General features: G+C 38.7%; 1 protein-coding gene across 1 annotated transcript in view; it reads left to right on the top strand.

Moving 5' to 3' along the window:
- Nucleotides 1–1,386: 1,386 nt before the first annotated feature.
- The window catches only part of NDFIP2 (Nedd4 family interacting protein 2), a 59,872-nt gene continuing 37,485 nt past the window's right edge, over nt 1,387–23,773 (top strand). Inside the window, exon 1 of the mRNA XM_082434888.1 lies at nt 1,387–1,802. Coding sequence (XP_082291014.1) covers nt 1,482–1,802 — 321 coding nt within the window. The 5' untranslated portion in view covers nt 1,387–1,481. The remainder of the gene's footprint in view (nt 1,803–23,773) is intronic.

The following is a 23,773-nucleotide window of genomic DNA, read 5'->3' as shown; positions in this document are numbered from 1 at the left end:
ACTTGGGAGGAGAGTAAAATTGGAAGAATCTGTTACTCTAACAAGATTTAGGATGTTTGCTTTTTGTCAGGAAGTTGGTTTTCACTGTTATGTTCCCATTACTGTTCCGGGTGTGCTAGGTGTAAAAAATGGCCTCTGTCCTGAGCAGCAGTCTATTTGAAAAACAAGTGGACATATAAATGATTAATGAAAGTGCAACTGCATATAAAATTAAGTTCTAAATGAACCATATAGACCATAAATGGTGTAGGAATCTAATTTCATTTTGCTGAACTGGTGGTTGTTTTGATCATTGAAAGGTGATACCATCTGGGGTGAAATTGTGAGAGTGAGCTCTTGTACAGTAACACAATGAAATGTCATGTTTATTATCTTAGAGTCTAAAACACATTAAGTTAGACCTAAAGAAAGTTTAAAGACATTTAAGTATGACAATATCATTGCCTCTTATTGTTAGCCTATTAATTAATACTCTCTAACCACCAAATGTGTCAAGACGGCAAAAATACGAAGAACTGCTCACCTCTTTGAATAAAGCAATCAGAGGAAGGCTTACATTTTTTCAGCTGATCTCTCAATGAGTTTCTCTCTTTATTGTATTTTTGCTATTTTAACTAGGTGATCAGGCCCATCCAGTAGCCTTCTTCATTCCAGGAATCTCCTTTGGCGATTCAGGAGGGAAGTTAAGTAAAAAAGAGAGCTGAGCCAGGTCACGTGGGATCATAGTTTTCAGGGTATAGAAAGCAGGTCTTTGGGTTAAAGAGTACTCTGCCCCATCATACTCTTCTACTTGCTAGAGAAACATGCTTTGCACCTCGTGGGAAATACTCACACATAGTAGGTCACGTGTGGTTAACCGGATACTGAGATCGACTGACAATGTTGCACACGGAGTGATTCCTTACTGTTAAACCCTTTGGAATTATTGATATGAATATGACCACAAAAGAGTCCTATATTGTTTCATTATTTTCTTACATCCTTCCAGCAACCTAGTGCTCTAGAGGCTAGAGGCCTCTTTCCTTGGCGAGATACATGAGTATGGCTGAAGAGTCCCTGTTGGATTCTTAATCTCTTACTACCAAGAAGGGAACAAACAAAACAAGCTAACAAGACATCCCTTAGCTCACTAATGATTCTGAATAAGAGTTTTAGGAAGGTCCTAGAGACGGATCTCTGTGCCTTGTCCTAGGCTGGGTGAGTAATACGAGGAAGTGTTGGGAAACAGGGTGACCTGTCCTCAGGTGTTCTAGGAATGCGTCCCCGCTCTCCTCGACATCTGTGTCTGTGCGCTGTGACTGTGCCTGCGCGAAACCCGTCCAAACGGAAAGACCAATCAAGGACGGTGATATTTTTTCCCCTGATCCTTTTGCCACCGCCCACTCCGGACAGGCTGACAACCTAGATTGCTCCCTGGGACTTGCCTGACTTTTCCACCTCCTCCCACCCAGCTAAACCGGCCCCCCCAACTCGCGACGCGGATGGGACTGCGGAGGACCCAGCGAGCATGCGCGACCATCCCGAGCATGCTCAGTAGCGCGCGCGGCGCCCCGGAGCTTCGGCCCAGAGCTGCGGCCGACGCGGAGGTTTCGGCGGCTTCTGCGGCCGTGACGGGAAGTGAGGTGGTCCGGCTGGGCGACCGCGGCGGCAGAAACAGAGGCGGAAGGGTCGCTGCGGCGACGACGTCGTCGACCCGGGTGACCGAGGGGGCTGAGCGCCGAGGGCACTCGCCCGCTCGGAAGCCGGATCCCGAGCCGGGCAGGATGGATCATCACCAGCCGGGGACTGGCCGCTACCAGGTGGTGAGTTTCTGGCCCCAGCCCGGGCCTCCTGCGCCGCCGAGGACCCCGGGATTGCCCCACGCCGTGGCCCCCAGAGTCCCTTTCCTCGGGTTATTCGCGGAGTGGACGTGCTGGCTAATCTATTTTTTGCCTCTTCTGGCAGGACCTTGCTTCCTTCACACCTCTCGGATGGAGCCTGCCTGTGGCTCCTTTGAGACCTTTCTTTCCAGACCCCAGTCTCCTTCGAGGTCCCCATCCCTCCGCTGTTAGACACCCCTACCCCTCCCTTTAAAACTTGTATCTGTTTTATGTCTCACTTTCTCGATCATTTCGTTCTGCCCTGACTCAGTCACTTCAGAGATATTCCTGTGGATTGTATACTGGAAATGATTTCACATACCTGCTGGGAAGGTGGTCGCCGTCATAGATGGAGTGGGTGGGGAGGAGGCAGGTGTAAGCCCTACGTAGGGTGGGAAGTGGATTTGGTAAAAAAAAAAATGTGGACTTAAAAATCGGGCAGCTGTAGAGCATAGTCGTGGGGCTGAACTTGTTTCTCAATTCTAGTTAACCTTGTCATTTTGTCCTTTTCTGTTTTGTTAGAATTAAAAGTGATTGCATTCTATTCTATTCTATTTCTATTACTTTTTTTTTTTTTTTTGGTAGGAGGGGAAACAGGAAGTTTTACTAAAAAAATGCTAATCTTGTTTGAAAATTTTTCTTTAAATGCAAGGTTTTCCAGCTTAACCGTATAAACCTTTGTATATTGTAATGAGTGAAAAGTGCCCCTCTATGTTTTCCGTGTCAAATTTTCAAATATTTTTTTTCTCTGATTTTAATTCTGGTGGTGTCATTGGAGATTCCTACGTAAACCTTATTTAAAAAATGGACTCAGCAGTAGTTGACTGTTTCGTTGCAGCTAGGTAGCATGTTATTCTGTAAACTTTGAGGTGGAAATTTAGTTAAACCTATTTACTGAGGGAGAGGAGAAAAACGTTAATATGGAGCACCGATGATGCAATTAATAGTACTGTTTGTGAAATTTACAAATATAGATATGTTAGTGCAGATTTCATGTTTCAGATCTATTTGCACAGGAGAGACTTAGTTGTGAAGTAAAGAATTTCTATTAAGTGTATCTTGACAAATGCAAAGGCTACTGAAAGATGAAATCCCAGTGTATGTAATTTTGCATTTTTTTTTAAGATAAAAGCTCAGGAGGCTTCCACTTCATCTAGTTTACATCCGGTAAAATCTCCAAATGATATATATTCTGAATTCTGTGAAAATTTATCAGTATTTTTGGAATGATTTGGAAAATGTTGCTGCCAGTTTGGGAAGGCATTTTTCAAGTTGTTAGTGTATACATATTTGGTGGTTTTTTTTTTTTTTTAAGGCATTCCGATTTTTGCAGATGTTAGTAAAAATAAAATGCAATAGGTAAATATTGAATACCTATTGCATTTACCAGTGGGATTTCTTTAATCTGTTTTCTTTCCTGTTGCTATTTGTTTCCCTTAATGGTGTTAACTGATTCGAATTCTTTCTCTTTGGGGGTTTTGCTTATCAGAATCCACCATGTTCACGTATACAAATCACTGCTCAAAACATTTTTAATTGATGTATTTGTGCCTTAAAGTAATTTATTATAGTGTCACATTTGCTTTCAGTAGTTATGATTATTACTTTTAAGAATTCCTAACACCAAAATGTTGGAAATTGCTGTCAGCGTTAAGATATTTTCTTTTTCTCTACAACTCCTTTCAAAATAAGTGGACAGTATCATTTTTTTTCTTTTTTTAATAAATTTATTTATTTATTTTTGGCTGTGTTGGGTCTTCGTTCCTGCATGCAGGCTTTCTCTAGTTGCGGCGAGCGGGGCTCTTTGTTGCGGTGCGCGGGCTTCTCATTGCAGTGGCTTCTCTTGTTGCAGAGCGTGGGCTCTAGGCGCGTGGGCTTCAGTAGTTGTGGCTCACCGGCTCTAAAGCGCGGGCTCAGTAGCTGTGGCTCACCGGCTTAGTTGCTCCGCAGCATGTGGGATCTTCCCGGACCAGGGCTCGAACCCTTGTCCCCTGCATTGGCAGGCGGATTCTTAACCACTGCGCCACCAGGGAAGTCCCGACAGTATCATATTTTATTGCCTTCCCCCCCGCCCCCCCAAAACTGGAGATGTGTCCCACAGAGACTTTGGATGGGTGGAGGCATTCCTTCAGAGCAGAGGGCAAAAATCTGTCCTTCCAAAGATACTTCTTGCTTAAAGTAGGTAGGACATCAATTTGTTTTCCTTGTAAGGTGAAGTGTTTGAAAATCTTAGTACAGTTTACATTCAGATTTTGATTCCAATTCCTGTGTAATTACATGGTAATTTCATCTGTCTAGAATAACTCTTGGTTTTGTTGAGAATGGCCTGATGAGTAACTTTACCTAGGTATATGCCCCCCCTCCACCCCAAACTACTGGAGATGTGTCCTACATAGACTTTGAATGGGTGGAGGCCTTCCTTCAGAGCAGAGGGCAAAAGGAAAAAAAAGGCATCTGAGTTGGTTTGCAGTAAGCTAGGGACCAATCTACAGCTTACAGCTCTGGCTTGTGTAATGAACACAACTGCTGTGTGGCTGACTTTAGCTCAGTTTTGGTTTGTTTAAAAAACTCTGGAATGGTTAATAACAATGGAGCAATAAACAGGTTCAGTTGTTGAATGTTTAGAGCTGACTAAGTAGGAGATAGGAAAACATGCTTGGCAGTGAAATGGTATATGATATTAATTTTCCACTTATTCATAGAGTTAAATTTTAGCTTTCCGTATTGGTAAGTTAACGGTGATGCCTAGGACCATCAGAATGACTTACTACCATTAACCAATTCACAAGCTTTATGTGGAAACTACTTTTTCTGTGATCTCTCCTCCATTGTTAAAAGTGTCCAAATTTTGTTAAGTGATAACAATGTACAGAGCTACAAATACAAAAAGCCTTGACTTGTTACCCTTCTAATTTCAGAAAAAGCCAGGTAGTTCCATTGTGTTATGGGAAATTCAGATTTGTCTGGTGGGAAATTCAATTTTGTCTGGTAGGAAATGGGCAGTGTTGCCAAACTATGAAGTAGGTGACTTGGCTTGGAGCTGTTACGCCACATTCTAACTTTGATGTTCTCCATTTTAAAGGATTTGTGTATGTGAACCACCAAGCTGACTACTAAGCTTTCAGAGGTATTCTGTGTATAAGTGAAATTGGCACTGTGGATTGTAGCAGTAGTTTCCCAAACTGTATCATTCAGAATGATGATAATAGATGGTCTTAGAAGATTTATAATATATATTAGCATATAAAGACGTACATTTGCATATTTAAACCATGAGAGCTTCTGCCGTAAAGACAGTGATTTGGATTTGTTTAACCTAGCTCTTCCTAAACCTTGACCACAGATTTTTAGAGAAAACTTTGATTATATTAACATTTCCAAAATGTTAGTTTTCTATAAAAATAATGAACTATCCATACTGTGATGATATAGATACTTTGCTCTTATATATGAATTAGAGTTGCTCTTGATAAATCAGCTGGGAAGGAGGTTGACTATTAATAGTTAACAAAAACCCTCACATCTTTTAAAGTTATCTGGGCTTATATTTAGGTTGTGCTGATGACAATTTGTGAGCCCTTGGCTTAGTTACCTAGCATCTTGAAGCCTCAGTTTCCTCATATTAGTACCTACCTCATTAGGATTATTATGAGAATTATATAATGTAGTATAAGTAAAAAATATAGTGTAGAGACTGGTACATGATAAATATTATGAATAATGTTAAGGTAAATAAACTATAAAATAGTGTATATATTTCAGTTTTTGCTGGTGACTGTGTTTTTGTCTCTTGTTTTATTTAGCAACGTGAATATCAACTAGTTCTTTGTTGTCCCATGTCAAGAGCAGTGAAAAGTCTTAAGATCTGATTTTACCGTGTTTACAAGCTGATAGTCTGTTAATGTTTCATGGTTGCTGGCAGAAAAACAGGAGACTCCCAGGTCAGAAACAAATGACATTATTACTCACAGCCCTGCAGACTCATGAACGTCAGCATATTTGTGCTGGTTTTCCTTGTAACCAGGTCCCATGAGGGTGATGGGTCTAGATGGAAGCACAGAGTAGATCACAGCTAAGGAACTCAGGACCCAGGGTCTAGCCCTTTTTTTTTTTTTTAGCAAAGAGCAAACAAGCTAGTTCACGTCTCCCTGAGAGGCAGTTAAGTACTGTGGTAACCTTGACCTTCTTTCACACTCAGCAAGAATGTGCAGGGACACTCAGGCCCATAGCAGGCTGCCTTACCCAAGAGTACATTTTCTGGATGAGATAATATATGGTGATTTTTAGGTGCAGTCGTTGACTTTTGTTTTCCATTTTAAAGAAGTATTTCAGTCTTTTACTTTACGTTGCTCTCTAGTTTTGCCTTCCTCTTTAGGCCCAGCTAGATTCCTTTGATCATCACTTGTTTGTTTCCTTTGAACTTATCAATATCCTTTATCTGGTTTACATTCTTACCACACCTCTTTTACATCATCAGGGTCCAGTTGCTTAATCTAATAGGTACTTTTCAGTTCTCTTCTTGCTTAAGTTCCTTTATGTTGACATTGTGAACTTTCTTTTTGAAACTCCTTCCTCATTCCTGAAATGAAGGAGCTTTCTGCTCTTTACTCCCCTGACTTTCCTTCTCTGCATGAACTCACTTTGTACTTACTCCTCAAATGTTGATACTTTCTATGGCATGGACTATTGTAATAGCTTGCTTAGTGCTTTCTTCCTTCATCTGACCATCCTTCTGCGTATTGTTTGCGCTGCATAAATTGTATTTGTAGAATATAAATTTGATTTTCATTTCTTTGCTTAAAAATCTTCAGTGGCCTCTTACTGAATATCCCCCCCCCCCCCGCTTTAACATTAAAACTTTTGGGGAATTCACTGGTGGTCCAGTGGTTAGGACTCTGCACTTCCACCACAGGGAGCACGGGTTTGATCCCTGTTCTGGGAATTAAGATCCCACAAGCCGCACAACGTAGCCAAAAACAAAACAAAACAAAAAACTTTCAAATATATACAAAAGTTGAAAGAATTGCACAGTTAACTTCCATATACCATATACCAGTTGTAGGGTCTACAATTCCCAACATTTTGTTGCATTTGTGTTATTGTATATCTGTCAATCCATCTTATTTTTTGAGCTTTCAGAATAAGTTGCAGATATCAGTGTACCTCACTGCAAACCACATGCTTATCATTAGCCTAGAGTTCAATATTTCTTTATGGTTTTTTTCCTTGAGGATAAAATTGACATATAGTGAAATGAACAAATCTTCCATGGCCAATTAGATGAGTTTTACATCTGTGTAACCCAAACCACTTTTGAAATATAGTGCAGGGATCAACAAACTACATTCTAACTCTTGTTTTGTAAATAAAGTCTTATGGTAGCACAACCATGCCATTCATTTACAGTGGCAGAATTGGGTATTTGAGGCAGAGCCCAGAAAGCCTGAAATATTTGCTATTCTGCCCTTTACAGAGAAAGTTTCCTGACCACTGGGATAGAACGTTACTGTCACCCTAGAAAGTTCACTCATGACCCTTCCCTGTTCATTCCTACCCACCAGGTGATCGTTATACTGTTTTGTTTTTGTTTGTCACTTCGAATGAGCTTTGCCTATTCTAGAATCATACAGCATATAGTCTACAAAGCTGCTTTCACTCTGCAAGAAGTTTAGGAGATTGATCCTGTTATTGTGTGTATCAGTAGTGCATCCCTTCTTATTGTTGAATAGTATTTCATTGTATAAATTGTACAAATATAGGACAGTTTGTTTATCCATTGCTCTGTTGATAGACATTTGGGTTGTTTCCGGTTTTTGGCTATTACGGACAAAGTGGTTAGGAATATTCTTGTGCACATCTTTTTGTGGGCGTACGTTTTCATTTCTCTTTGGTGGAATTACTGGGTAATAGGGTAGGCGTATGCTTAATTTTATGAGAAACCACCAGACTTTTTTCCAAGTCTGTGTACCATTTCCAAGTGTACCATTTTACACTTAGACCAACAATGTATGGAAGCTTTGGCTGCCTCACCACCTTGCCAAAAGTTTGGTGTTTCAGACTTTTTAATTTTAGCCATTCTGGTGGGCTTATTGGATTTTTTTTTTCTTTTTTAATAAATTTATTTATTTTTGGCTGTGTTGGGTCTTTGTTGCTGCGCGCGGGCTTTCTCTAGTTGTGGCGAGCGGAGGCTACTCTTCGTTGTGGTGCGCGGGCCTCTCATTGCGGTGGCTTCTTTTGTTGCAGAGCACGGGCTCTAGGTGCACGGGCTTCAGTAGTTGTGGCTCACAGGCTTAGTTGCTCCGTGGCATGTGGGATCTTCCCGGACCAGGGCTTGAACCCGTGTCTCCTGCATTGGCAGGCAGATTCTTAACCACTGCGCCACCAGGGAAGCCCAGGCTTATTGGATTTTGAAGTATAAATTTCTGTTCTTAACATACAAGTTCCTTGAATGGACCTTTCCATACCTATACAATGCCACATCTTAGCAATCCCGCCCCCCTCCTCCCCGCCCCCCTGCCCGCCTTAATTTTTATGCACTGATGGAGTTCAGCAGGACATACTTATTATTACCTTCACCCATAATGTCTTCTCTCTTACTTACTTCCCTGACTTTACATGTGTTTATTTCTCATCTAAAGTTCTGTACCACACCCCTGTGGTTTGTTTGCCTTATGAAATCCTGTTCCTAGATGTAAAAACTCCTACGAAATTATAATTGGAAGAGGGAGGCAGGATGAGTTTCTTGCATCTGTCATCTCTACATCACGGCAGAGGAAAAGTTGAGAATCACGGTATTAGAGAACTTGTTATACTGAATTGTGTTTTTGTGTATCTTTGTGTACCTTCTAGACTGCTGCTTTTCCTCAGAGGTGCTTCAGGGTTCTGTGAATGTCTGATTTTTATTTCATCTTTAATATAGATTTTAAACTTTTAAAATACTGTAACTGAGGAAATTCACTCTCAGATGTGTTTAAAACCAAGTTTCCATAGCTTGAAGATTAGTATTATGTTAATTTGTGTTGCCAGGGTAATTTGGTTTTGAATGGACCCCAGGTGGAAGTTCCTCTGGCTGTTTCTGTGCATGTAGCAATAGTAACTGAGAGTGTGTCATTAGTTTGATTGAGTACAGTTCATTTAAAAAAAAATATACAAACGAGTAAGCTACTTTAGAACACCTGAACAGTGCTGAGTCAGATGCTAGCCATCACTTAGGCATATTTGAGCAGTACATGATCCAATAATGGTGTAGTATTTGTGCAGTAACAAGTAAATGCATTGGAATTATATCCTGAAAATAACATATTATAGATAGTTTATGTGTGTATCTTGTGTTTTGAATGTCTCTTGTCAGATTTATATTTAAGATAAGGTATGGGAGCAGTTTTTAGATATCATTATTGATTAACTGTGAAACTGAGGTCCTATAACTCATTTATTCAATATTAATTTATAAAGTATCTCTGTCAGTCAAATTCTGTTTTAGGTGCTGGTGAACAAGACAGTTAAGTTCTCGTCTCATGGCTCATACTTTGGTGGAGGGGAGGCAGATAAATAAGTGAGCATAATTTCAGATAGTAATAGATGGTTTAAAGAAGGTAAAGCAGGATGATGGTATAAATAATACATTTTATCAATAATAAAATAGCAATAATAGAATAATAATATCTTCTTGCATTATGTCAGGAATATGCTGAGAACTCTGCTATGTGCTTTACACACATGAGCATATTTATTCCTTAGAACAATTCTGTGAAGTAGATAATGTTATGATCTTCATTTTGCAGATGAAAAAAATGAGACATAAAGAGGTTAAATATATACAGGCATGTGTGTGGATCTAGGTGTGATGGATCTGGTATTCAAATCTTGGTGTTTTAGTTTTATATTGCTTTGTAACAAACTACGCAAAACACAAGCATTTTATTATGTTTCAAGATTCCTTGGTTTGGCTCTGATCAGCAGAGCGGTTCTTCTGTTCCACGTGATGTTAGCTGGGGCTCCAACCATTTGGGGGCTTGATTGGCTTGGAACCTCCAAGATGACTCATTCCCTTCGCTAGCAGTTGCTGATGACTGTTGACTGGAAGCTCAGCTGGCACTGTTGAATGTTGATCATTTCAGTTCTCCTCTGTGAGTCCTCTTCATGTGCCCTCTCAGTGTGACCTTGGCCTTTCACATCACAGAAGGAAGAGGAAGCTGCCATTCCTCTTAAGGCTTCAGCTTAGAACTCCAGAATGTCATTTCTGCTGCATTCTGTTGGTTAAAGCAGCCATAAATCCAGCCCAGGTTCATAAGGAGGGGAAATAAACTCCATTTCCCAATGAAGGAGAGGCAGTGCACATACATGGAGGCAAAAAATTGATGGTGGCCTCTTTGGAGATGGTATGCCACACCAGTGGGTTTGACTCCTCAGTGGATTGGAATCAGGATTATTAGGGAACTCTGTCCACTCTGCAGGTGTGACACTCAGGCCAAGACTTGATGGAAATGTTCTAGCTGATGAGTATTTCAGGTGTGATAAGGGCCCATGGAGCAAATGAGCTTGTTGGTTTAAGACATAAGAGAACTGTGTGCCTAGAACAAGGTGAAGGGGGATGGCTCAGTGGAATGGGACAAAACAAAGAAATCAATTTTATGCTAGATTTGATAGAAGAATGGAACTCTCGTTTGTAAGTTTTGTTGAAAGCAGTCAAGTCCGGTTACATACCTTGCAAGGTGCATTGCCAGGTGAAAACGTGGGGTCCTGGCCTTGGGTAGGAAAGCCAGTCTCCACTTCCGACGGGCCTGCTGTCTTAGCCCACAGCACCCCCAAGGGATTGCAGCCTCCATGCCAGGACTTGCTAGATACTGCTTTGCTCGTGAATGTATCATGGTGACGCCAGCCTGGGATGGGGATAGCTACCACCTTGCCGTACTCCTAGTCATGAGGTGGTGAGTTGAGCTGAGCCAGGGCGTTCAGCTGACTGAGAATCTTTCCTGGGGAGGCAGACTGCCTGTGAGCTGAGGCACCAAGTCCCTGGCACATGCTCTTTTGTCCCATTGGAGTTCACTTATAAAACTTGGATTCAAAGATAAAATTATTAAGAATTTAAAGGTGACCATAGAGCATTAAACCTCAAGCATGAGGCCCTCCTGCAGCAAGGTTCCGTGTGACTGCACTGGTCATGTGTTCGTGAAGAGGGCCCTGAAAGGAATCTCACTATGACGGTGGTAGTGGTGGTGGTGATGATCTAGACCAGGGGTCAGCAAACTTTCCGGTAAAGGACCAGATAGTAAATATTTTAGGCTTTCCAGGTCATGTGGTCTGTGTCACAGCTGCGTGCCAGATCTGCTGCTTTAGTGCAAAAGTATCCATACTTAATATGTAAACAAGTTAACATGGCTGTGTTCTAATAAAACTTCATTTACAGAAACAGATGGTGGGCTGGATTTGGCCTGCTAGCTGTAATTTGCCCACCCCTGGTGTAGATGAAAGAGGAATGCACCTCATAAAGGCCTTAAGTTTGGGCCTGTTGCAGGATGCTTCTGACAAATTTTTGTTTCACTCAGTCTTGAAATAAACCCTTAGGAACGTGGTAAAGGTTGTTTTGCATCACTTACTTTTTGTACCTGGTAATCAGGCAGGCACTTGGTCTATCACTAGAATTGGTGTGGAGACCCCAGTTAGAGTATAAAATTTCCGATGAGAACAGCAAAGACAAGTTTCTCATGTCTGATGGAATCTTCATTCTGTTGGAGTGGTCACCTCATTGAGGCCATTTAAAATCACAATACCCCCTTCACAGTACTCCCTAGCCCCATTTCCTGCTTCATTTTTTTCCATGGTACTTATCACCACCTGATATTTTCAAGTATTTTACCTGTTTAATTCCTACCTCCTTCTTTCCCCTGAGTGTAAGCTTCATGAGGACAGGTATGTTTTGTTCACTGCTATATGTTCCAGTATCTGGCATATGGTAGGCACTTAGGAAGTATTTGATAAGAATGACTGAATGAGTGGTGCTAGCTCAAGAGCAATTCCATAGACTCAAAACCTTGCTTATGTTATTTTATTCTCTTATTTTTATAAGAATTCTTTTTTTTTTTTGCTACTGAGACTTGGGCTCTCTCAGATTGTGTGTGTGTGTGTGCACGTGCATGTTTTGCATTACCTTACAGCTTAACGTATGTTGCTTAGTGTCTCTGTCTCTCCTCCTTCCTTCTCCCCTTCTCCCTCTCCCTCTCTCTCCACACACACACACACACACACACACACACACACATTTTTATAAGAATTCTTTTTTTTTTTTGCTACTGAGACTTGGGCTCTCTCAGATTGTGTGTGTGTGTGTGTGTGTGTGTGTGCACGTGTGTGTTTTGCATTACCTTACAGCTTAACGTATGTTGCTTAGTGTCTCTGTCTCTCCTCCTTCCTTCTCCCCTTCTCCCTCTCCCTCTCTCTCCACACACACACACACACACACACACACACACACACACACACATATTTTTATAAGAATTCTTTTTTTTTTTTGCTACTGAGACTTGGGCTCTCTCAAGTTGTTTGTGATATATGATTGGCCCCATAGGGTTGTTCAGTAAGGAACCCATGAAGCCATGTGCAGTGGTCCTGCTTAGTACCTTCATTGACTGTGGAGTTGTGGGTACTGCTTTGATTTTTCTCATCTGCTTTATATTGACTACTTAGAGACTATTTTCTTTTTATTCTTTCCTTAATGTCACACCTACATGCTAAAACACTGTCTGATTATATATGTATTAATAATATATTATTTTAGAATTGTATACATAGTCTACATGTGTAGGCCTGACTTAAATTTAAATAACTATGGAATACATTCTGCTGACCTTATTAAAAGTAAATTTACTCAAAAGGTCCTTGTAATTAAGGCTCGCCTATCTACCATGTGGTTATAAATCATCCTCTGTTTTCAAGCCGTGTTGTTGTTATGGTTTCTTCCAAAAGTTTGATCACTTAGCTGGAATTAAGGTGTAGGTAAAATTCTTGTTAAAGACATGCCAAGTGCAAGTTGGGAAATACTGCAAGTAGTCTAAGATTTACTATCAGATTATTTCAAGGTTTTGACTTTTAAGATTTGAATATCAGCAATTTAGTATTTTAAAAGTTTAGAAATGTGCTGTGGTTTAGTTTGTCTATGATGTTTCTCCAGACTTACCCGTTACATTATGTAAAGAAATTGTGCTATTTGGCAGAGGCTTTGAGAGTAAGGAAATAAACTGGATAGTTTTACTTCTTTACTAATTTTGAGGCTCGTGGGACTTGTAGCCTGTTGGATGTTAGACTGAAGAAATGCAATAGTTTTTAGAGAACATTTGTTCTTGTTTGGGTAGAGCATTCATTTATATCAGCATGACTTTTTGTGTGATTTTCCCACAAGGGGAAGGATTAACGCTTGAAATAACACTTGAGACCCTTTTAAGTTTTTGTTTGTAACCTTAGAGAACAACATGAGCCTCTGCTAACCTCACCTTGCTTACTTTGTTACTGCCCTGCACACGTGCGGTGTTTTGAACTGTAATACTTTTGTTCTCTTTTCCCTGCTCCTCTCCAGGCGCCACTCCAGACCATGCTCTCCCTTGCCTTCTGACTCTTCTGGCTTTTGAACATATGATTGCCCTCTTTTCTTTTCGTTCTGCTTCCTCCAGGATGAATTTCTATTCTTTATTCAAATCTGTTCAGATGTTCTTTTCTCCAGAAAACCTTCCCTCACCGTCTGCATTTCCTCCCTTTTTTACCAAGTTCAGTGTATTCTTTTAACACTGTGCACTCATCCCTATCATAGTCCTTCTTCCATGGTATGTATTTTGTGGACTCAATGGGAGGTAGGGCTTAGGTCTGTCTTGTTTATAATAGTATACAGTGTAGTTCTGGGCCCGTTATATAGTGCCTTGTAATTACTTACTGAAGAAATAAATGAATGCCGTTTCTGAATGATTTCAAGTGTATCCATGTGGTTACTGATATATTTATAAAGTGAACAGTTTTCCAGAGTTCTCTTATGTAAAAGTAACAATATGTTGCCCAGCCCATACAGTGTTGATATTCTGCATGTCCATAATTAGGGTACGTACTTTGCTTTTAGAATAGTGCCGAGAAACCTGTTTAGATGAATTCTGGTAGTTTTACATAATTCCTCATCTGACTGGTGACTTGCATTTGCCAGATAGTTAACCATGAGTAGGTTATTTGGTTTACTTATGGAAAAAGGAAAATAAATTGTTTCCAGATATTGTGGAAGTAGTTAGTGATCATTTTCTTCAACCATCTCATTTTACAGAAGACTGCCTGAGGGAGGTTCTGCTTAAGGTTATGCAGCAAAGCTTGGAGGACAAATTTATTCTATTACTTGTAAACATGTCAGCTGAGTTAAAAGATCCTGGGAAACAGAACTTTCATTATAGTTAACTTTCTTTTATTGACGGCGATGCCAGACATGAAGAGCAAGGATGGTATAGGATGAGCCTGGTAGTTTCAAATCTTGGCTTCTCACTTACAAGCACTGTAACCTTGGGCTGATTACTGAACCTCTCTCTGCCATAGCTTCCTCATCTATAAAGTAAGGATAGTATAGGTACTTCCCTCATAGAACTATTGTGAGAATTAAGTGTATGAAAAGCTGTCTTTTTGTTTTTTTAAAGTAACATTTATTGGGCCTTTACTATGTCAGGCATTATTCTAAGTACTTACAGGTGTTATTTTTTGTAATCCTTGTGAAAGCCCTGTCAGAAAATAGACTCCATTTTGTAGATGATAAAAATGAGGTCCAAGCAGGTCACAGAGTTGGTTAAGTGCTGGAGTCTAGATTTGAGTCTTAAAAAGTTGATTCCGAAGCCTTTGTACTTAACCAGTATGCTTCATATCCTTAGTCCAACGTAGGTGGTTGAGGATAGTCTCAGAACTGTTCGTGCCAGTATTTTGTTAGTTTGCTTATTGGTACATGATCTATTCCTACATAGTGCTTTTCACTGACTTATTAATTAAAAGCAAAATTACTGTAGTATATAATAAAATATTTTTAAGTCTGCCTTTATCAATGTTTAGTATGCTAAAACATTAAGCATACTAACATTTATCAGTGTTTTAGTATGCTAAAACATTTAAGGCTTCTCTTTAAAGGAAAATCCAATCTTTCAAAAGGTAAAGTTAAAAACTTAGTTTACCAGAGTTTCTCCCCCTCCAAAAGTATTTGGTAAATTCGTTTTATTATGTGTGCTGAGATGGGTTTGCTGACAGTTGGAATTTGAGTACCATAAAGAACCACCTATCCAGTTTCCCTCTGGATAGTATTTTCGCTCTGGTTTCTTCAAAGGCACAAGTTATATTTTTGTCTTGTGCATCTTCGCTCCTAGTGCAAATCCATGCAGTAATGAATTCACGTGTGTGTAAATTTTTACTAGAAAATGTCAGTCGTGTCAAGTGTTGTGGAAAATCTTGGTGTAACAGTGTTTTTTTTCTTTTTTTTATTGATAAGTACCTTTAGAAATATGGCATTATAGTGATCATTGTAACATGAGAATAAGTATTTATACAGAAATAAAGAAATCAGTTTAGGGGCACATAAATGTCAACTTTTTGAGAGAGAGAGAGTGTGTGCGTATTTGTATGTGTACTTAGCTTTTGATATTATGAAATTATTCAGATTATGTATTTACTTTTATCAGCCAATTTTTGAGGGTTTGCTTTGGCATGTAACACTTTGATGGATGAACCCTTTACCTATTGCCGCCAATGGCATCTTGGCATTTTCTGTGCTTCCTGGGTGACTAATCAACAACAGCATGTCTTGGTAACTGATATTACTGTATTTAGTTTTGCTTGAGGATTCTGTTCTTAGCGACTCTGTGTTTGCTGAGGAAAGGACAAAACTAACTCTGAAGAAAGTTGGTATTTCAGGCCTGGTCCTTGCTGGTGTTGGCTCCCTGGTTTACCTGTGATACAATATGCAAACTTTTATTTTCTTTATTCCCCCTGTTGCTGCTCTAGTCGTACTGTATTATGCCCTTGCCTCAGAACTCCTAGTTGTTAGAATTTAGAAGTTCTAGGGACTGATGGGTTGGGATTTGCACCTATTTCCTGCACCCACACTGTATTAGGCATTTGGTTGAGCGACTGATAACCGGCTGACTGAATGAAAATGAATGAATCGCAGAAAGAAGATGAGGCTCGAAGACTCAGTCAGGGTTATACAGGAGGTGGTATATCTATAACTTAAATTTAGATTTTTTGGCATCAAACTATCTTCTGTTCATTTAGCAACTACTTGATTATCTAAAAGAATGTGAAATCAAACTAGACAGTACACTATAGTAATTTTTTAAATGACAAATGAATGCTTATGATAGTAACTTTAACAGTATTACATGGGATTGGTTGCCTTATGCCCTTGGAAATGAAACTAAATCAAACTAATTAATGACACAGACTGGAGCTTCAGTCTACTCTCTGTGTAAGAGGCAGTACCCACAGCTCTGGATTCAGTTTTTGCTAAGACTCTTTAAAGTTGGCAGAGGAAAGTAAGGACCCCTACAAAAGAAACAATGAATAGTCAAAAGTAGGAGGAAAACCAGGGACTTCCTTGGTGGTCCAGTGGTAAAGAATTCTCCTTACAATGTAGGGGACGCGGTTTTGGTTCCTGGTCAGGGAACTAAGATCCCCCATGCCACGGGACAACTAAGCCTGCGCGCCACAACTACTGAGCTTGCGTGCCTCAACTAGAGAGCCTGCGTGCCACAAACTACAGAGCCCACACGCTCTGGAGCCCGCACGCCACTAGAGAGAGAAAACCCTCACGCCACAACTAGAGAGAAGCCCGCGCACTGCAACGAAGATCCCGTGTGCTGCAACTACGACCTGACGCAGCCAAAAATAAATTAAATAAATAAATAATAAAATAAATCTTAAAAAAAAAAAAAAAGTAGGAGGAAAACCAGAGGGAATACTTCGCTGGCAGCTAAAGAAAAACCAGTTAGAACTACACTCAACTGTGTTGAATATACACCATACCCTCTGCATTCTTGGGTTCTGAAATCTGTGGATATGGAGGACAGACTGTACTATGCCACATTATTATATAGGGATCTGAGCACCTTTGGGCCTTCAGTATCTGCAGGGTGGGAATGGAGGGTCCTGGAATAAATACCAGGATATCTGGGGATGACTGTATTCAAGATTTTTGATAGGATGAATAGGTTTTTGGATCTAACAATTAGAAAGAAGGTCATTTTTCTTAGTAAGAGCTGTTTGAGTGAAAGCCAGATGGTAATGGATTGGGTAGGAAATGGGAATTAGAAGTGCACAGATTTTTTTTTTTTCTTCTTCTAGGATGTTTGTCATTGAAGGAAAAGAAGGACGAGATGGAAATAGTTCAAAAAGCACAAGATAAAAATTTAAATTTTAGCTGGGGGCAGGTTTTTTCTAAGTATGGTGTGAATAAAGTATACATGTGGGCAGAGAGAAAGAAGTTAGTGGAGAAAAGAAAGGAGAGACATATCATAAAGAAAAAACAAACAAATAATCCTTTGGGAGGCAGGATCTTCTCTGTACAGTTATCTGGCATTTAGGAGTGAAGAATATAAATGGAAGCCGTACGCTAAATTTAGAGCTCCAGGGGAGAGAAACTGAAGGAGTTTTTGCTTGAAATCCTGTTTTCCTCTGAGAAGTAGGAGGCAAAGATTTGGACTGAGAGTTCCATGGTTGGAAGCGGGGGCTAGAAGAGTGGTGGAGCTGAAGCGCCTGCCATGGTGATGACTAGTTCTAATGGCCCTGCTGGAATTGGAAACTAAATTTGTACTTGGCGCCCGTGTATACAGTTACGGGATTTGCTTCTCTCCTTCTACCAGGAGATAGTAGACAGTTAGACTCATCCCAAATTGGGTGTCGGTGGGGTAGCTGTGGCAGAGGATATGAACTAGGAAATTGAGGGTGAGTGTCATGCAAGTTTTTCACTTTATAGTCCAGGCTACGTAGGATAGAAAGTAAACCAGGTGGCAGCAAATGGGGGGCCCAACGAATAGACTTAGTGGAAGTAAAGGAGTGAAAAAGGCCAGGAGGTTGTGACCAGGAATTAAGAGGTAGAAATCTAATAGTTTCTAGTAGAAGCAGTTCTAGATGACTCTCAGGTCAGAGAAGTAGAGAACCGATGGAGTTACTAGACCATTCAACTTCGCATATTATTGCTTCCTGTTTCATAGCTGAAGTGTTAAGTTGGTTTAGCTGTCTTGTATTATAGTAGGAATTAAGGTAGAGGAGATGATATTGGAGGTAGGTGGCTGGCTTGTAAGTTTTACTCACTGGGGAATGATTTAGACCTTGTAAATACTAAGAACAGGATGAGAGAAAGTCTGGCAGGCTGTATAGACAGTGTGAATTTCAAGAACGTCTCTTGATCTAGCATTGGCTGTATCCAAGAACATTCTCTTTGTCTTCTTGTTTCCAGATAAGGGGGGATGGTGTGAGGATTAACATTTCGCGTTTGAGAGGCTTTTGAGGGACATAGTGCCATCCAGGGAAACTAGGATTTTGACTGAATGTAGAGAAATCATTCTGTAAACTGACTGAAGGTGTAGAGGGTTTTAATGATCATATAGGTCTCTAGTGATAGAGTGGAAGTTAGAAGCTGGGATTGTAGAGTTTTAAGTTAATCTGTTTGTTAATACAACATTTTTTTTCTATTTTCTTGCCATATAGCATTTTGTTTTTTTAACTTTATTTTAAAATAATTTTAATTTTAGACTTACAGAAAAGTGTGGAAAAAATAGTACAAAGATTTCCTGTACACCATTCACCCAGTTTCCTCAAATGTTGACGTTTTATCACATATGCTTTGTGATATTTTCTTTGTTTATATGTGTATATATACACATACGCTATATTTTTTTCTGAAGCATTTGAAAATGAGTGGCAGACATGTTATCCCTTTACATCTAAATATTTCAGTGTATATTTTCTAAAAACGACATACTTTTACAAACTATTGTGCAGTTATCAAAATCAATGACATTTATGCAATACTGTAATCTATAAACATATTTTACCAGTTTCCCTACTAGTGTCTTTTATAGCAAAAGAAAAAACTTATTTTTAGATTAGGATCTAGTCCATGATTAGCTATTGTGCTTAGTTAGTGTCTTTTTGTCTCCCTTAATCTGGAACAATTCTTTAATCTTATTTGTCATGGATTATATTAATGTTTTGGAAAGATTCATATCAGTTATTTTATAGTATACCCCACAAAGGTCCTTTAAAAAATTATACTTTCACCCATTGGTTTTAGAACTCACTGTTTATGATTACCTGAAAGGGTTATAACGATGGTTGTCAAATGGTGATTTCCTAATTCTGTCATTTCTTCTGCATTTATTATGTAGGATTCTATAAGGAAGAACTCCTGTAGCCTCCAGTTTATTTATTCATTTATATTAGTATGAATTCATGGATTTTAATTTTATTCTATTGATTATAATCTCATACTATCATCATTTTGAGGCTCACATCATCCCAGGTTTGACTCTCTGCTCGTATGTCCTTGTGACAAGTCCCTATCATTTTTGCACTTTCCTACCATATAGCAGTTAGATAATGTGAATGTATCTGCTTTCTGAAGTTTAGTTTGGATAGAGGAAGCACTGTCTATGCTTTATATGTAGGGCTGCAGTGGAAGAATGGTGACCGATACAACAGTTACTGCCACAGTAGCTTACTGCTGCTCTGCTGAGTGCTTAATGAGCATTTTCTCAGAGTTGTTTGTGGAAAGTTTGTGGAGGTTTTTTATCAGCTGGGCATAGAATAAAGCAGTTGGAACATTGGTGGTGTGTTGCTCACAATGTTGGTGTGCCATCCTCATTGAAGTTCTAAGGAATAGATAATATTACTGACTGTGAAAATAGATTATGTAGACACATATATAATGTGATTAACAACTAGTTAAGACAGAAGGGCACCATGAAGAAAACTCTTGTTATAGGTGGGAAAGAGACAAAGAAAAAGCCTTTATGAATCATTTTGACCTCCAAATGGGTTTCACTAGAATATCATCACACTCAAATGGTTACATGCTGGTATTACTTTATGTGTTAGTACTGTTAACTGGTTGATGGAAAATAACAAGCATCATCTATCTGGGTTTATGTACCTTTCTTTTCTTGTAAAGACAAGAATGATTATAAAAGGTTATTGAATGGATATAAAGTCTGTGGTGATTTTCTTTCATTTTTAGTGTCATTGAGCAATTTTATAAATATCAGTTTTCTAACTTGTAGAAACTTATTCCTATAAACATAGATGGAAATCTCTTTATCACATGTCCTACATTAAGAACAAAAAAAGATTGTTTCGTACTTTCTTTCATCTCTGTTCTAGAGAACTTAGAAAAAATACAGAAAAGTTAAAAAAAAACCCCAACAAAATACAGTTTTCAAGCACCCATGCTACCCATTTGTCTGTTAACAGTCATTTTGAAACTGCTAACAGTTCATCTTATTTAAAATAATATGAATAATATATGATTTACACACACACACAATTTTGTTACTTCTTTAACACTGTATCATGAGCATTTCCTATTTCATTAAGTATCCTTTGGAAACACCATCTTAAATGGCTGTATAGGATTCTATTATATTGATACAGTGTGTTTATTTTATTTTGGATGAATAGATTGTTTCCAGTTTTCCATTTTTATAACACTATGATGAACAGCTTTACAAAGAAATCCTATTTTAAGCTTCTGATTAGTTTCTTTGGATGTAGTCTTAAAATGAGAATTACTAGGCTAAAGTATATTTTTATAAAAAGTGGTATATACTTATTTTTTTAAATACAGGCAGTGTAAGTACAAAAAGAAGCAATCTAGGCACCCAAATCTTACCAACCAGAAATAAATTATGTTGACATTTGGTGAACACATTTCCATTTGTGCTTATGGACAGGAATAATATAATAAGAAAGGGATAATACTCGTTTTTTTTTCTCTCTCTCTTTTTTTTTTTTGTCTGCACTACATGGCATACGGGATCAGATCCCAGACCAGGGATTGAGCCCATGCCCCCTGCAGTGGAAGCGTGGAGTCTTAACCACTGGACTGCCAGGGAAGTCCCACTATTCTATTTTTTTTAATGAGAATACAAAATACGATTTTGTTTGAATTTAACAGCAAGGAAAAAATCCTTAAAGAACTGCTGAATTCTAGATAAAGCTTTCTTTACCACAGAGTTGTTAGGTTCTGTAGGATTTCACTAAAATTAAGAGTATAAAAATCAGTAAGAAATTGGAGTAATTTTTAAGACCTCATGTTTTGATTTTAGATATTAGAGATTAAATCCCTGCTATGAAAGATGAGGTGAGTGGTACTAATACTTTCTCTCATGCTTTCTTTCCCCAGTTCCTGATTTTTATGTTGCTTATATTTTTGCTTTTTCAGGTTTGCTGTCTGTTTGCCAGCGGCTATTTATTTAGTCTTTAGCTCAATGTTTAGCATTAGTTCTGTCTTTGAAAAGACTCAGTGCTAACCACCATATCTTTTCTCATTGCTTTTTTCCTTATTTACTTTTTATTTGCTTAATTTTCTGATTGCCTGGTTTTCATCATGGAGTAGTTTTTCCCGAGGACTCATGGATGCTATGTATACTTTATACGTGGAAGACAACTTGGCTAGCCAGCTTTTTTTTTTAAAATGTAAATATTAAAACTATGAAACATTTCAAGCGTAAAGGAAAGTATAGAAAATGATGTAAAAGATAGTTCTATATCCACTGTGGAGAGAACAGACGTTAGCATGTATTTGTTACAGTATTTTACTATTTTATACTTTTTCAGCTTGCTTTATTCACTTACCGTGTTTTAAAGATTTATCTATGATGACTCATGTAGGTCTAATTCATAAGTTTAAAATGAATTGTGTTGCAATCGTGGAATAATATTTATTCATTTTGTGCTGACCAGACAGTTGTTATCAGTGTCTCGCTATTGCAAATAGTACTACCATGAGCATTCTTGTATGTGCCTCTTTATGTGCAAGTGTTTTCTAGTATTGACGTTTGCAAGTGGAATTATTGGGTCCTACACACCTTCAGCCTTACTAGGAATTGCCAAATTGCTCTTCAAGGTGGTTGAATGAATATACATTCTTACTAGCAGTAGTTCGGCTTCTAACACACCGTTTTTGCTTCTTTAATTATTAGAAATATTTACTTTTTAAATTAATAATTTATGTTCTTCCTGTGTGCTGTTGTTTCATTTCTTTTGTCTAATAAAATCTGTTTTTCCTAGAGTCTTCATTATTATTAACTTATATCAAAAGGTTACCCCTGTTGTGACCTGTTTTTGGTTTTTGTATCTATATTCTTTAATAGTAAACTACTTTTTGACGGATAAAAGTCCTTTGTATGAACATTTATTACTGTTCTGTGCTCAAAGTCACTGATGCTTCTTTCTTCAGTGTGTAAAGAGTCTCAGGTAGTTTATGCATTGACCTAGACTTGCCAGCTCTTTGATTTTGTGATAGGAGGGGACAGCTCTTTGTGATTTTTGTGACTTTCTTTACTATTGACTGTCTTGTCTAGCTGTGGTAAGAATGTCTCTAGAGTAGTTACTCTAAAAACTTGGGTGATGTGGGGATGGAATTTATATTCTTCTTTAGCATGTATTAATTCAGTTATCTGTGGTTTTTGGAAAACACCGTTAGTTTAATTCAGTAAGCTTTGGGGGACAAATATTTACTTACTAAGTTACGGTGATTGCCTGCAAAAGTTGAATGATTAAATATTTTAGGTTTCTACTATGTGTAAAAACACCATGGGAATCATAGAATATATGAGTTGTGATTATTGATCTTGAGATGTTCAGTGCATCCATTACTTGACCAAGCTGTCCCTTGCCTTTTGGTAGAAGAAAAACCCTGGGAGGCTTAGGGGACTGCATATTTAATGTGAAGCTTATTCTGTGTCCTAAACTCTGCTACCTGTTTTAGGGGATACCACGATGAATAAAGCATACTTCCTAAATTTCACATGCATATGATCTGACTAGGAAGGTAATAATATTCCCAGATCTAATTAAAGGGTCTCTAAGCTTCTAGGGCCTCATGAAGTACAGCACAAACTTGGAACTGATAGTTTCCTGGAAGGAGATGGTTGCAATTAGAGTTTACTAGTTCTTGTTTTTTATTCTGGTGCCTGAATAGTTTTGCTTTTAAAACCTCTTGAATGTTCAGATTTTGATTGCTAGAAGGGGGCTTATTTTAATATTATTACTATACTTTAATATCTGAGATTCACTTCTCTATTATGAAGTATACTCTTCAGCCAATTTTGCTTTTTAAACTTTACCAGTTATGACCTTTCCTGACTTATTTTGGTGCATGCAGGTAAAAAACTTTCTGGAGAATCTGTCAAAGGGTTCTTATTTGATTTGATTATGGAAACAGAAAAGAACCTTTCGTTACAAGTTGCCATTGTCATTATATTTATCATTGCTTATGTTGGATAGGATATGTTGACTGAAATAAACACACACGACATAAATGTTGTGAGTTCAGTTTTATTCAGGGACCTTACTGAGGACTATAGCCTGAGAGCTAGCCTCTCAGCTCCGAGGAACTGCTCCGAAGAGGTAAGGGAGGAGCCAGGATGCCTGTGAACTTTGTTTGCTGGGAAAACCATGTAGTCAAGATAAAAAGATTACTGCTAAGCACAAAGAAGACATCTGAAGTGAATGATTTTGGTGCTTTTCTGTGTATGGGAAGATGCAAGAATCTGAGGTCATTTGAAATGTTTTCTTAGATACACATCTTAACTATCTAAGGGCCAGTATATCCAAAGCACAGAATGTTTCCTGTTTTTCACCATCCTGAATTCCCCCTCAGGGTGCGCTGTCCCTGGGCCACGGCAGTAGCTAAT

The sequence above is a fragment of the Balaenoptera physalus genome, assembly GCF_965194825.1.
Source record: "Balaenoptera physalus genome assembly, chromosome: 18".
In the NCBI taxonomy this organism is placed as follows: domain Eukaryota; kingdom Metazoa; phylum Chordata; class Mammalia; order Artiodactyla; family Balaenopteridae; genus Balaenoptera; species Balaenoptera physalus.
Note: the sequence above shows the minus strand (reverse complement) of the source record. Positions and strands in the feature narration are given on the sequence as shown.